The 13,778-nt window shown below is 41.6% G+C and overlaps 1 protein-coding gene across 3 annotated transcripts in view; it reads left to right on the forward strand.

Annotated features, from left to right (window-relative positions):
• Nucleotides 1–860: 860 nt before the first annotated feature.
• LOC108239146 (inactive pancreatic lipase-related protein 1) overlaps nucleotides 861–13,778 on the forward strand; it is a 13,645-nt gene continuing 727 nt past the window's right edge. Inside the window, exons 1-12 of one of the 3 annotated variants that reach the window (XM_025007102.2) lie at nucleotides 861–917; nucleotides 999–1,053; nucleotides 1,381–1,532; nucleotides 3,406–3,525; nucleotides 3,713–3,847; nucleotides 4,238–4,346; nucleotides 4,524–4,643; nucleotides 4,727–4,843; nucleotides 7,963–8,081; nucleotides 9,025–9,154; nucleotides 10,155–10,269; nucleotides 12,909–13,076. In XM_025007102.2, coding sequence (XP_024862870.1) covers nucleotides 999–1,053; nucleotides 1,381–1,532; nucleotides 3,406–3,525; nucleotides 3,713–3,847; nucleotides 4,238–4,346; nucleotides 4,524–4,643; nucleotides 4,727–4,843; nucleotides 7,963–8,081; nucleotides 9,025–9,154; nucleotides 10,155–10,269; nucleotides 12,909–13,076 — 1,340 coding nt within the window. In that variant the 5' untranslated portion in view covers nucleotides 861–917. Of the gene's footprint in view, nucleotides 918–979; nucleotides 1,054–1,380; nucleotides 1,533–2,903; nucleotides 3,028–3,136; nucleotides 3,208–3,359; nucleotides 3,526–3,712; nucleotides 3,848–4,237; nucleotides 4,347–4,523; nucleotides 4,644–4,726; nucleotides 4,844–7,962; nucleotides 8,082–9,024; nucleotides 9,155–10,154; nucleotides 10,270–12,908; nucleotides 13,077–13,778 lie in introns of those variants that run through there. The other 2 variants (XM_017421670.3, XM_017421671.3) reach the window with 2 other exon arrangements.

The following is a 13,778-nucleotide window of genomic DNA, read 5'->3' on the forward strand; positions in this document are numbered from 1 at the left end:
CTCAGAAAGTAATCCATAGATCTACAACTGATTAACTTTTGGATTCACCTTGGTTCAAGATGGCTGCCACAGCTGATCAACAACACAAAAGCAGCCATAACTCAGTCAGTGTTTCAGACATTGTGCCAAAATTTGGTGTGTTAGTGGCTGAGTTGTATCCACATTATATACCTTGAGCTCTACACGTTGCGCTGCATGTTTCCTTAAAAGGCATTGACCGTTAGAATCAACACTGTTTGTCTGTTAGCAAAATATCTCTTGAATCAATGGAGAGAATTTAGTGGAACTTTCAGAAAGTAATCAATGAATAAACATTTAACACTCATTAACATTTAGAATCAACCCTACTCCAGATGGCAGCTAATTGTCAGCCAGCACAGAAACGGCTACAACTCAGTCAGTTTTTACAGATATGGAGCTAAATCTTGATGTGGAAGTGGCTGAGAGTCATCCCTAACACATTTTTTGAGCGCTAACATGTCTCACAATATGACATGAGGTGGTGATTAGCGTCATTTTTACAAGATTTGACCTAAACAGCTATACCACCATTCCTTTTCAGCAAAAGATGATTTTAGTTTGAAACAATGGGATAAAAAGGCTGCATTCTTTCAAGGAATGCTAGGCCTTAAATTAATCATTCTTTCATGCTAAGTAGTGATTAGTTGTGGATAGCGCTGGCAAAATGGTTTCCGAGGATATTAAATCAACACATCTCGGTTTGAGCTCTGATCCTCAGATGAAGGCAATAAGTTGTCTTTATATGAAACACACACATATACACACACACACATATCTGGTTTGTGGTCTGTGACCAGTTCCTGAGCTTACCAACACCTGTGTGTTTCCCCAGTCCTCCGTGGGCATAAAGTCAGCTGGCAGATTAAAAGCTCGTCCACTTCTCCTCTGGCTTCAAGGTGAGTACGGAGCACAACCACATCTTTATATTATTTCTTTTAAACAATCATTTTTTATACAGGACTTCCGTTGTTCTTCAGATGGCACTACGATGGAGTTTAAATCTTTTCACTTTCCTTGTCGGCACATTACACGGTAAGCAGAAACAACAGTGTGCAATGCTCAAAATGCCTTCTTTAAAGTGTCTAATTATACTAAGAGTTCATAGGAGCTTTTACTGTATGCAGTTATCTGTAGTATTAGAAACAATGTTATGACTTTGGCATCAGTTTCATGGGTAACTATGACCCTGTGTGAGTGAGAAAAAAGCATAGAGAAAGGTAGACCTTGTGTAAATTTCTTTTAGAGTTGTTTGTGGTTGAATCACGAGTTAGTAATTATAATTATTAATTATTGTCAAACTGTACGAGCACCTGTGTGAATAACTGGGGGGTTTACCTGGGGAAATCTCCACCTTGCCAGCTGCTGAGATCTGCTTCGATGGGCTGGGCTGCTTCAGTGACCATCCACCTTGGGGAGGGACGACGCAGAGACCTGTGGGCGCTGTACCGTGGCACCCCGAGGAGATTGGCACCCGCTTCCTCCTCTTCACGCCGAAGAACCGCTACTACCAGGTGAGAAGGAGAAGGTGTCGTTGTCCGTATGCCGTGACTGAATAACCATTACTACACCCAATTTGTCCACACAAGTAAATCAGTGAGACATACTCACATCATGTCTCCCTGAATTTGATCTTTTTTAGAGCTTCCTTTATCGTCTATTATTACAAAACAACCCACTGATATTTTTAATAGATGTATATGTATAGTTTGACTAATACAGGAGTACATTTTATTTTAAAGCAATGTTGGAAGAAATGTACAGTAGACTTGCTTTAAAAAGCAACAGGAACAATCATGTAGGGATTTTCTTGATATGTCCCAAGTTGAAGTGACTAGGAACTACTGAATTGGTAAAACAATCTTCCTCCAAAACGTGGATTAGCTGCATTGCTCTTCAGAAATGTTAAACTTTTACTGCTGTCTTTGGGAAAAGGCCAAAGAGGTTTTAGTATTTAAGACTGGGACTGTAAAAAAAAAAGAATAGAAAAACTACAGGTCTACAGGATATTACATGACAAACATTTTGTCTTGAATGAACCACAAACAATGGCTCCTGGTTCCTTTATAGAGGCTAAACTCCTCTTTTCTTTTGAAAGTATTCCAGGTGTTAGCAGAAACATCTGTATTTACTGTGACACTTAACCCTCCTTCGGCACCATGAAGCCTCAGTCAAATTTAATCACAAACAATGTTCATTCTGGGATATATTCCTATTTAATCATTCGGTCTAATAAATATAGGCATGACCACTCTAATCTTAACCATCTCGCTGCTCTTGGGTCAAAATAACTCCCAGTGCCTCAGTTTTTAAACAGGCCCCATGGTTCAATTTGACCCAAAGGCCGTTTGAAGGAGAAATCAGCAGCTGGACCTCTGTCTCCTCGAGACTCAACTCTCCTGATTGACACGTGAATGTCACATGTCAGACAATGCCTCTCATTGGCTGGTTTAGCTGTCCAGCTAGCTTCCAAATTTTCTTCATGGCACACACACACACACACACACACACACACACACACACACAAAAGACATATTAAGATAAGACATATTAAGTGAACATAACTCAGACCAGGTTTGGCACTGAGTTAATATGTCCAAAGTGTCATTTACCCTAACACTGACCATCTGGTAGATATTGATAAACATGATTTTGTGAGGATTTGGATTTTTGTGTTTTCAGTTTTGTTATCTTTATTATCTTGTTGTGGTTTTGAGTTATTGTTTCAGTTTGGTTTTTCCTGTTTGTGTTGTTGTCAGTATTCACTCCTCCCCTGTCACTCTTTTGCCTTCCTTGCCACGCCCATCTCCACCTGTCGGTCATTATCCCCACTCACCTGTTTCCACTTACCTTGTCACCCTCAGTGTTCAAAAACCTGGTCACTTCTCCCACACCCTGTCGGTTCATTGTTTGTTTTGCATTGCTTGTTGTCCATGGTTTCTCAGTGCATTACATTGCTACGTTTTTTACCTTGCCAAGAGATGATAAGAAGACAAGTCTGCACTCTGGGTTTGTCTCCGTCTCCACGCACCATGACCGATTTACTGGAAGTTGAGCCCTTTCACAAAACATGTCTTCTACTTACTAATGCCATTCCTTGTAACATGCTTGTTCTCAGATGTATTTTTACTTCAACACAGCCAGTGTTTACAGCTGCAGAGGTGAAATGGAGCCCACATTAATACACCTGTAAGCAAAAATACCTCCAGACTCAAAATAGATAAGGCCTCCTGAAAGCAACACGCAAGACAGAGTTTGGTTGTCTAGACAGATGTCAATTTGAAAAAGTCATTTTGGCAAATGCTGCAATGACTTGGAACCATGTTTATTTGTCGTTGAAGATTTTTATGGCTGATGGTTATTACTGATTTTCATCGAACTTATCAGGAGATCAAGCCTGATGAAAGCATTGAAGCGTCCAACTATGGAGGGAAAAGAAACACCCGCTTTGTCATTCCTGGGTATTTGCTCAAACAAGATGAAGACTGGCCACAGAACATGTGTAAGGTAAGAGGGCGCGCACACATTTAGGAATATTCTTTGAAGCAGTGATAAAATTAAAGAACCTGTAGTCTTTGCACTTTCCTCAGTTAGGATACAAAATATCTGTCTTTATATAAAATTAGGTTTTTCTCTCTGTGTTGATGTTTTGCTTTATGCAAAGACTTTTATCTCTTCTTTCTGGGGGCTGCAGGTCATGGTGCAGAGGCAGAATGTGAACTGTATTGTAGTTGAGTGGAAGAAAGGAGTGCGGACTCGTTACGCTCAGGCTGCCAATAACGCCAGGGTGGTCGCCGCCCAGGTGGCGTTCATGATCACATTCCTCATGGTAAATACAGCTCTTCACTTAGGTTTGGGGTTGACCGACAATATCCATTAAAAAAAAAAAAATTACATTCTCAGAATCACACTTTTTTCATTATTCAAAGAACTTCTGAGCTATTTTTTTATCGTCTGACCTCAACATTTACTGCAACAATGCTGCACTTTGGCCAACAGTGTTTTTTTTTTTTGTGATTTATAAATTGTATTGTAATCATTTAAAGTAACAAAAATATTGATTTATGCTTTAGGGTTGGGTTGAGGTACATTAGTGATAAGTGATCTGAACTCAGAAGCGCCTTTAGAATGTTTTAACCCTCCCGAAGCCCATCTACAGGCAGTGTCCGAAGGGCAAACTGTCTAAGTGTATTTGTTGTTGACGTGTTGTGTCATGCAGGGCCACTACGCACAGACTGCTGGTATGTTCCACCTCATCGGACACAGCCTGGGAGCTCACGCTGCAGGAGAGGCTGGGAGCAGAGTCCCTGGTCTGGCAAGGATCTCAGGTGAACCTGGCACGCTGCTCACAGCTGCCGCTCTGGATGAACCCGCTTTCTTTCAAATAATGAAACAATAAGCACACTTTATTTCAAAACATGTTTAAATAATCGCATTTTGTAGGTAATATATTTTTCGTATTTTATGATATTTCACTACAGTATGCTGTATGTCTTCGCCTACAGGCCTGGACCCGGCTGAACCGTATTTCCAAGGCACTGATGCCTCTTTGCGCCTGGACACCAGCGATGCAGCTTTTGTCGACGTCATCCACACAGATGGACTCCCCTTCGACTCCAAACTCGGTGCCTACGAATCGCATGGACATGTCGAAGTCCCGCGTTGTTTTAGGTGGCGCGCGGTTTAATAGCTGTGTGGTTTCCGTCAGGTTTGGGGATGACGGAGCACGTGGGTCACATCGACTTTTACCCAAACGGAGGCGAGCTGATGCCCGGCTGCTCTGCCAACAAAGGACGCCCAGCTGACCTCGACGCCATCTGGGAGGGTGAGATTTACTCACCTGTTCAAACATATTGCCTAGGGGTGTAGCAGGAGCTCGGGCCACAAGATCTCGGCAAATTTAACCTTTGTGAGAGTTGTTGTCCAAAACAAACAAACAAAAAAAAATGACTGTACTGAAGATGTCTCTGCCACAGGGTGATGACAACTTTGTTGGAACTTCTCTGTAATTCGTTTGAGTTGAAAGGGAAAGAGTTGATCATGATTATTTCTGTAATCATCAGCGTGAGCACCTTTTCTAAAACTCATAATAGTAAAGACACACAAAGGAGTTTCACTCTAATGTCCACTTCAGTCAGACCTGAGAGTTTCCATGAATCAGACTCCCAAACACACACCACAGCTATAGAGTAGATTTGAATTTATTTGATAAAATGATCTTTTTGTGGTTTTATTTTTGGTGTTTCTTCATTTGAAACCAGCACAACAAAGTAACAAAATGAAAAACCTTTTATCTTAAATAAACCCAGTATACTCTGTTTGTACTTACTGATAAAAAAAAACACATTGAGGGAAGTAAAACTCGTACTTCTATATGAATAGTTTGACACAAGGCATCTAAAAATCATGGCATTTTGATTTATTTTTTTCAGCAAACTGCGGATAAAACAGTTGGTCAGGTTCTGATTTTCAGCCCCTTGTGTAAACGAGTGAGAAGGCCACACAGTTAGTAGTAGTTAGTGAGACGTTTGTAGGTCCTGCACAGCTGAAGTACTTTCTAAGGTCTGAAAAGGCTCAAGGAAATCAGACAAGAGAGGAACCAGTCAGCTGAGTTTGTGGCCAAACCTATTTTAAAAAAAAAGTAATATCATTACAACCTCATCTCGTGTCACATTACACCGCTTGTATTGACCATAATGATCAATCTGATGCAGTCGACTTTGTTTTTCGTCGCAGTGCTTCACGCTTGGCTTAGCTGCTGTATGTGCTGTCGTGTGTTTTTGTATCGTGTTAAAAACTTTTGGTTCAATGTGTTGGTAACTTGCGGAATTCCTACCAAGTCATCAAGTCCATTTTTCTTTATTCACACTTAGTTAAAACTAAAAACTGAACATCAGTAACAACTGAAGCCTTTAGTCATCTGGTTTCTGACTGGTCTCAAGCCATAGTGGAGCCTATGTTTTTATTAACTGAATTAGTCTATAGCTGTTAACTACTCCTTCATATAGGGGCATGATGTGACCTTCGACCGCTTCATATATCAAGTGTTCTCAAGCCGACATGTGGCTCCATCATTGTTGCCATACATAACACAATGACTCACGCATGCTATTTTCTCCAACCATGCGACTTAACAATGCGGAGTGAGTGGCCTGTGGAATATTGGAGTTGTCCCAATGGAAAATAAATGAATAAAAACGTAAAGAAACCCCAGACCGAGATTGCCTGACCGGAAACAAACTGAGCAGATATTTTTCGAAAATGGATCTAGCTGCGTCCTTTCCTGTAAAAAAAAATGTGCCGCCAAGTCGTAGATTGGATCGAGTGGCAGCCCTGGTGCCACGCCAGGGTCTGCGCAGGAGGAGGGATGGTGTGTTGTCACAGCTGAATGCGACACTTTTGATCTGCTAGATAAGAGAGGGAGAAAGGGAGGCAGGGCCGCATAGCTGGAGATCCTGGAGTGCCTTGTGCAGTTGGAGAGAAAACAGAAAGCAGCCGCGGCTCCTTTCAGTGTCTGCCTTTTCCCAGATTTTTACTCCCGATTCCTTTCAAGATTCTACTAATTATTGCATTGTTTGCTCTCTGACCTCATTACTGTGAGCAGCTCAGTAAATATCCATTGATTTGTGTGAAAACTGTCTCAAAGTATTTTGTAAAACTTCCCACGAGAGGAAAGGTTTTAAAACAGTGTCTCCAGAAAAAGTGCAAGAAATGTCTTTGTCCACTTCATTTAAATGTAGTCACAATCCATTGTTGTTCATTGTGAGGTTTTAGAGGTTTTCCTTCCCATTTTTTTTTGTAACATCAAAATCTATTTAACATAACGCAACCCCCAAATTATACTGTTCTGTACCTTTAAGTATATTGTGCAGTTTTTAATTTTTTTCTCAAGCTGATCTCTGAATGAGAATAAAGTACAACGTAGAATAAGTAAAAGGACTTGTGGATTGTGTGTAAAACCCATTATGTTTAGATTAAAGCATCAAGTTGGGTGGTTTTTTATGAACAAAATTTGGGAACATACTATACTCAACAATAATTATCTTCCTTACTGGCAGAGACATGGCAAAAATCAATAAACAGTCCCATGAGTCAGTGCCTTACTTTAAACTGCTGCTTTTCTAACTTCCTGTAGCTGTACTGCAGTACTAACGCAAGCTTGCACCAAAAGCTGTATATAGATGGTCGACATGTTTCCATCTACTTACCATGGTGTACTATTGGAACCAGAGTCTGTGCAGGTGCGTTGAAAATCCCAGCCTCCTGCACACAGTCATTGTTGTTTTTTTAAATTAAACATCAAATAACAGATTACAGCTAAATGTTCATAAAAATTAATATTTCAGCATGCAGTAGCACTGTAAGAACTACGTGAACCAACACGTGAACAATTGAGCTGAGGTATATCTTTGTTTTTAGTTAGGAAAATGACCTGTTCATTTACGTCCATGGACTTAAAACTTACACTGCAGCCAACCACCAGGGGGCGGTCATTTTGTTTCTGCTTCAATTTCTGGGTTTTGTTGCTGTGTCTACTTATGTTACATGTCTATAGCTTGTATGTAAACTGGAAAAACACACAGAAATGTGGTTTCTTCTGTGTTATTTTTTATTTCTGTCTTCTAACATAAAAAGACTGAACATAGCTTTTGTTAGCATCTCTGCTTATGAAATATATAGTATTTGCAGCTGCTTGTGGAAAGTTACTGTTGATTTGTGCTTCAATGCCCTTTTAAAAATACAATCAAACCCATTGTTTGTCCAGAGTTACAGATATTTACGAATGCTCAGTAATATTTAGTATTATCATTTGGCTCAGGTTCATTACCTGTCTGTTTTTTTGTTGTTTTTTTTTACTTTCAAGAGTCCTAAATCTTAGACCTTTTTGACAAGCATTAACTCTTACCCATGTCATGTTCCTGTTATCATCTGATCTCTTTTCAGGAACCATAAAATTTGATGCTTGCAACCATGCCAGAGCCTATGAGTACTACGCTGAAAGCATTGCTAAATCCCAAGGCTTTGTTGGATTCCCCTGTTCTGACAAGGACACTTTTTCTGCTGTAAGTTTGTCTTTCAAATAGTATTACTTTTTTATTTATTTAGTTTTTCCCCCACAAAATTTACAAAATCTGGACGAATCTGGTCAATTCCATCACTGCTTTCCTTGTATTACCAGACATGAGGTGACCAGTAAAACAGACGTCCATCTATGGTTTGTTATAAACATTAAGCTCTCAAATTCCTGAAGAGGGTCAAGTTCAATGCTAGAGTGGGACTAGGTTTGTCCAGAAAAACAGGCTCCAGAGAGTCTTTGATGACCTCAAAGCCACCGATGACCGAGGATCAGGAAGGCGTCTCTTGTCCTTAGTTTTAAAAGTCAACCAGGACTACCGGAGAGGCTCAGACAGGAGTGGGGCTCTGCTGAGAAGGGGCCTACATCTTCACCGTCCCAGCATGCGCTTGGGTCTGCCACCTGTTGCTGCTGTATGACACCGATATGGCAAAACATGTCTTTGTGTTCAAGAAGTTAATTCAGCGAGATTGGGTTTTTGTTGTGGCACATGGGGCCATGGAAATGGGCTTCCCTCATGTCTTCCATGGGGAGTGCTTGTATCTGCAGCTGTTGGCGTTAATGGCAGTTGATCCCTGCTTTGGACACATGTCCCGATCAAAGGAGGCCCGAGGAGTGCCAAGAATGACCTCATATGTCCCTGCTGAGGATGACAGCGCCTCCTTGTCATTCACCTCATAAACACCGTCTGCTGTTATTCCTACAGCTATCCCTATGGCCGACAGTGAGGCTGTTCCCACCGAGGAACTCGGTGGTTAAACTAACACCATTTCCTGCCTCATGTTTATAAGGTAGCAAACTGCAGCGTTTCGAAACAGTCTTGCGGTGTGTTCTCACTTTCTTATGGCCTGTTCATGGACCGGAGAGGACCGAGATTCAGTCACGGGGGGTGAAATCGCTCTTCACACCCCACTGTGTCCTTGTCTCCACAGGGAAAGTGTTTCCCATGTGCCGAGAGCCAGTGTCCTCTGATGGGTCACTCCGCTGACAAGTTCACTTTGATTGATGGCGTTTCAAATACAAAGTACTTCCTCAACACCGGCAAGTCGGAGCCATTCGCCCGTAAGTACTCTGTGCTCCCTTTCCTGGAAAAGGCCTAAGTGCGACACACACCGATTGCAGCCACTCGTTGGTTTAGCTTCACTGTGAAGGATAGAGACAAAAAATAAATATTTTTAAAAGCTTTTGGTGCTGAGGCTGTCAGTTCATAGTCAGTCCAAAAGTATACTCCGCTCCTGGTGGACTAATATATTCAGCAGCCTCAGCACCATTGGTTTATTCACATGTACGCCATGCTCAGCACACACAGTAGGCGCACACTGACAAATTAAACAAACAGCGTCTTAAAAAACGTAGAAGTTTAATGTTAGCTGATGTAGCACTGTTTTTAATTTATGTTGTTTTTGAGATTATAAGCCTGAAAAAAGATATAAAATGGGCCCTTGCATGGCCAGCCATTAGCCTAGCCTGGACAAAGTCTTCTGTGCTTTTCTCCATATTTCATGTTCTGATGCTGATGCCACAGATGATGAGGTACCAGCTATTGATAACTGTTTTACAAAACATTAAAGAAATGACCAGATTATTCATTTGAGCTACAAAAATAAATCAAAACAACCTGAACACACTGCTGGAGCTAATTAATCATCTTCAGTATATGAATAAAAGTTTGAAAACTTTATTTGCAGCTACTGTAACACACACTGGAGATATTGTATTTATCATTCTGTTATATTCACCTTATTTTGAAGCATCCCAAACTTGTTTTATGTTTTACAAAAGTCTTTTTACAGTCACAGTGGGTGATATAAAAACACAAACTGGCTCCAGGGGATTTGTTCTTCCACAAAATTGTTCCTGTACAGCTTTGGGTACTTCATACCTATATGTTTTGCATAAAAAAAGAAGGTACCTGCCACAGTATTCTTTGGACTCACCTCCACCTAGCACTTTTGAAAATGTCTGGCTCATCATCATGTCATGGAAATCGTTCTGCAGCGTGCTAACAGTTCATGCTGCTGAGTGTAAGTAAACACCTGACTGGGTGTTGCTGTGTTTCCAGGTTATAGCTACAAAGTGACGGTGACGCTGGACGGTCCCATCTGGCCCAATATCGGCTTGCTGTTTGTGGCTCTTGCTGGGAGAAAAGACACCACCAAAGAGTTCCAGCTGCACATGTAAGAGCCTGGCAGAAGACACCTTTCGGCTTCAGTACATACAACCTCACTAACCGGGGTTAAGTTGCAGCGGGAGCTACGTGTTTTTCAATCTGTTCTTTGTGTTGACCCGAGAGCCTTTGGGATCACCAGACACTAATCTGAATTACACATCTGAACAGTCAGCCACAGACTTTCATCTCCTTCTCCACACTATTCACGACTGAGAAAAATCGTTAAAGAGCACCGCTCAGAGCAGGGGTCTCCAATCCTGGTCCTCGAGGGCCACCGTCCTGCATGTTTTCCTTGTTTCCTTGCTCCAACACACCTGATTCAGTGGTTAAATTACCTCTTCATGTTCTGCAGAAGCCTGTTAATCACCCATTGTTTTGAATCAATGGGTGATTAGTCAAACCTGCAGGATAGTGGCCCTCGAGTACCAGGCTTGGAGACCACTGGGTTAGAGGAAAGACGAAACCTCTACCTGACTGTAAAAAAGCCCTTGAGGAAGAGTTACTTTATTCTGTAACAGTGGTGCAGTTCTCCACTGAGGGAGAAACACAAACACAAACTTTTCACGTCTTTGCCGCAGAATTATGCATTAAGCCAAAGGTTTTAACAACAAGATGCACAGACACAATTCGTCTGTAACTGTTGAATCTACAAAAACCCAAACATAGCTAAGTTTTCCAGGGGCAAGTAAGTATTTTTGCAACAACATGCTGTTCCTGAAAAAGCTTTTTGGGCAATAACTTGGCCTACCTCAGCATGGAACAGTGGTACAGGAAAACATGTATAATCCAACACAGAACCTGAGAGATGCTTTATCCTTAACTTAATCATCTTCTGTGTGTCAAGCTTTTTTCCTAAAAGCTCCTAACAGCTATTTGGAAATCATCTTGTTTAAAACTCTAGCTGCATTATCTTTGGGGTTTTCTGCAGATGCAGCAAAATAAATGGGAACGGTTCGGCCCACTGACTGACTGATTGTAGATCTTCTGGTCACATTTACAGCAAGGAGATTTCTGCCTGCACTGAGAAAACAGACTCCCAAATACAGGTCTGGTTTTGTCTCAGAATCACTTGGAGCGCCACGGTGTTTCTTCTGCTGTCTCACTAAAACACAAACTTTACTGTGTGTGATATAGTGACATCTAGTGGTTGAAACCACAAAGTGCAAGCAGCTGAATGCTGCAGAGTCACTTCATTAGCAGTCTGTTAGAACCTAATGTAGAAGCATTAAACTGTCTGGGGATAGATACTGCAAACATTCCTAGCTGGTTATAGATCATGATATTTAACAAAAATTTGAAAAACTGGAATAGATCCAAATAATTTCTGTCTGTAGTCAGATTCCTAATGTCTGGTGGGCCCATGATGCAGAATGAAAGGGGTTCAGGGAGGGAGGACGGAGTTGATGTGATGTGTGGTGAACCATTCAAAGCACTTCATGACAGGAGTCCTCTTAGAAAAGTACAAACAGAACTAGGTATATCAGGTATAAAGTGATAATATTCCAAGTAATTGTTTCTGTTTCCGCAGCTAAAGGCCCGGTGAGGAGTGAGTGTATCATATGTCCCTCCTGGTCTACAGTAGCAACATCACAGTTTAGCAAAGGGAGGGCTGCTTTTTTTAGGGAATCTATTACTAATTCTGGTCATGACAACCAATCAACACCGCACTGAATATCTGCCAGCAGATGGTCCTCTATGCTCCAGAGTGGAGTAGTGAATGGGTTCAGAGCTCAGAGTTTATGGGACCTGCTGGTTTTAAGTCATAAATTGAACGTTTGGAAGTTGCCATCTTAAAACATGACTCCTCTGTCCTTATAGAAAACAGCAGAGCCCGGTGCATCCACTGTGAGACGTGAGGCGGCTGAGAGACAAAAGACCGTTTTCTAGCGGCCTTCATTTTTGCTGTCATGTGCAACAAAATCCTGGAAAAGTGTTCTAAAACGCTCATGTTTTTAAGATGGATTCAAAAACCCTTAATAAGTTAGCATTCCCACTGCCTTTCATGCCAGAGTTTTAAACTAAAATCAACAATCATCACCATCAGTCGTTTATGCTCGATCTCACAGGATGTGCCAGTGCTCAGAGATCGTGTTGGGGATGACTTTCAGCTACTACCGAACCAAGTTTGACATCAACAGCTGTAAAACTGACTGAACTATAGCCATTTCTGTATTTGCAAGGGTCCATTAGCCGTGGCGGACATCTTGAATTGGGCCGATTACAAAAGTTAATCAGCTGTTGATGTACACGCAATGATGAGTTTCTTAATTAAATCTGCCCCGTCGCTCGTGAGATATTTCACAAACAGACACACACAGTTGACTCCAATCGTTAAAGGCAAAGGTTTTAAAAGCAGATCATGCATAAGCTGTTAGTGCTCAAAGTATGTGTTGGGAATAACTCTCAGCTACTGCCACACCAAATTTTAGCTCAGAATCGGAAGATTTTGCCGGGTTGTGGCCATTTTTGTGATTTGCTTAGCTGTTCCTTTCAAACCTGTCTGCCGGTTCATGAGATATTCTGCCAACACTACAGACAAGTGAACAACAAATCATCGCCTCTTGCCTTCGGGGGGAGGGTAATGTTAGTCTTGAAACAGAAACAAATAAAGAAACTGATGGTCTTCTGTCTCTGCATTTTCCGCAGAGGTGCCCTGATTTCTGGGAGGGTGTATGATCTGCTGATCGACGCTGAGGTGGACGTGGGCGAGGTGATGGAGGTGAAGTTCCGGTGGAACAACCACGTCATCGATCCACTCAAGCCCAGATACGGTGCCTCGAAGGTGGAGCTGCAGAGGGGGAAAGACAAGCAGATGTAAGTTTGGGCCTGTCTGCAGCTTCCAGAAGGCTTAAAGGTTGATCCAGAGCACAAACAATGTCCCCTTTACTGCGCTCACCGGGGTCCGGTCCTCTTTTTACTGAAGTCCATGGGTCAGACCTAATGCTTGCCGGCTTGAGCTTGAAGCTACTGATGATTGTTACAGAAAAGACACAAAACCGAAGAGATCGTTTTCATGCACCCTGCAGGAAGACATGCTCGGCGTTAGTGTCGTTCCGACCTCTCTTTAGAGTAGTTTTTTTAGTTTTCTAAAGGTCTCCCCGGAAAGTGAGGCGCATGCTGGGTTATTTGAGTTGTGCAGGTTAACCCCTAACAAGCTCAATGTTCAGCTCACATAGATTAAAACGGAATTCATTCATTCATTCTGAGCTAAACGCAGCCTCCCAGAATGATTGAGTTCACGCTCATTTGTCAAATTTTCATAAAACAGTCTTCTAAACAACTTGACCTATGTCAATTATTGCATCGAATGTACCTGTTCTCTGTGTATGGCAGGCTGTTGTAACACATAATTAAACCACAGGCCTATTTCACTCCTCAATACATTATTTTTTTAGCGTACTGCCATTCACTCATCTTCAGTCAGAATTATAATTTGAGATATCCATTTTGCCACTCAAGCAAAATATTACATTTTAAAAATCCAAAACTGCAACTAACTACTTTTTTTTTTTTTTT

Source organism: Kryptolebias marmoratus, linkage group LG22 (assembly GCF_001649575.2).
Source record: "Kryptolebias marmoratus isolate JLee-2015 linkage group LG22, ASM164957v2, whole genome shotgun sequence".
NCBI lineage: Eukaryota > Metazoa > Chordata > Actinopteri > Cyprinodontiformes > Rivulidae > Kryptolebias > Kryptolebias marmoratus.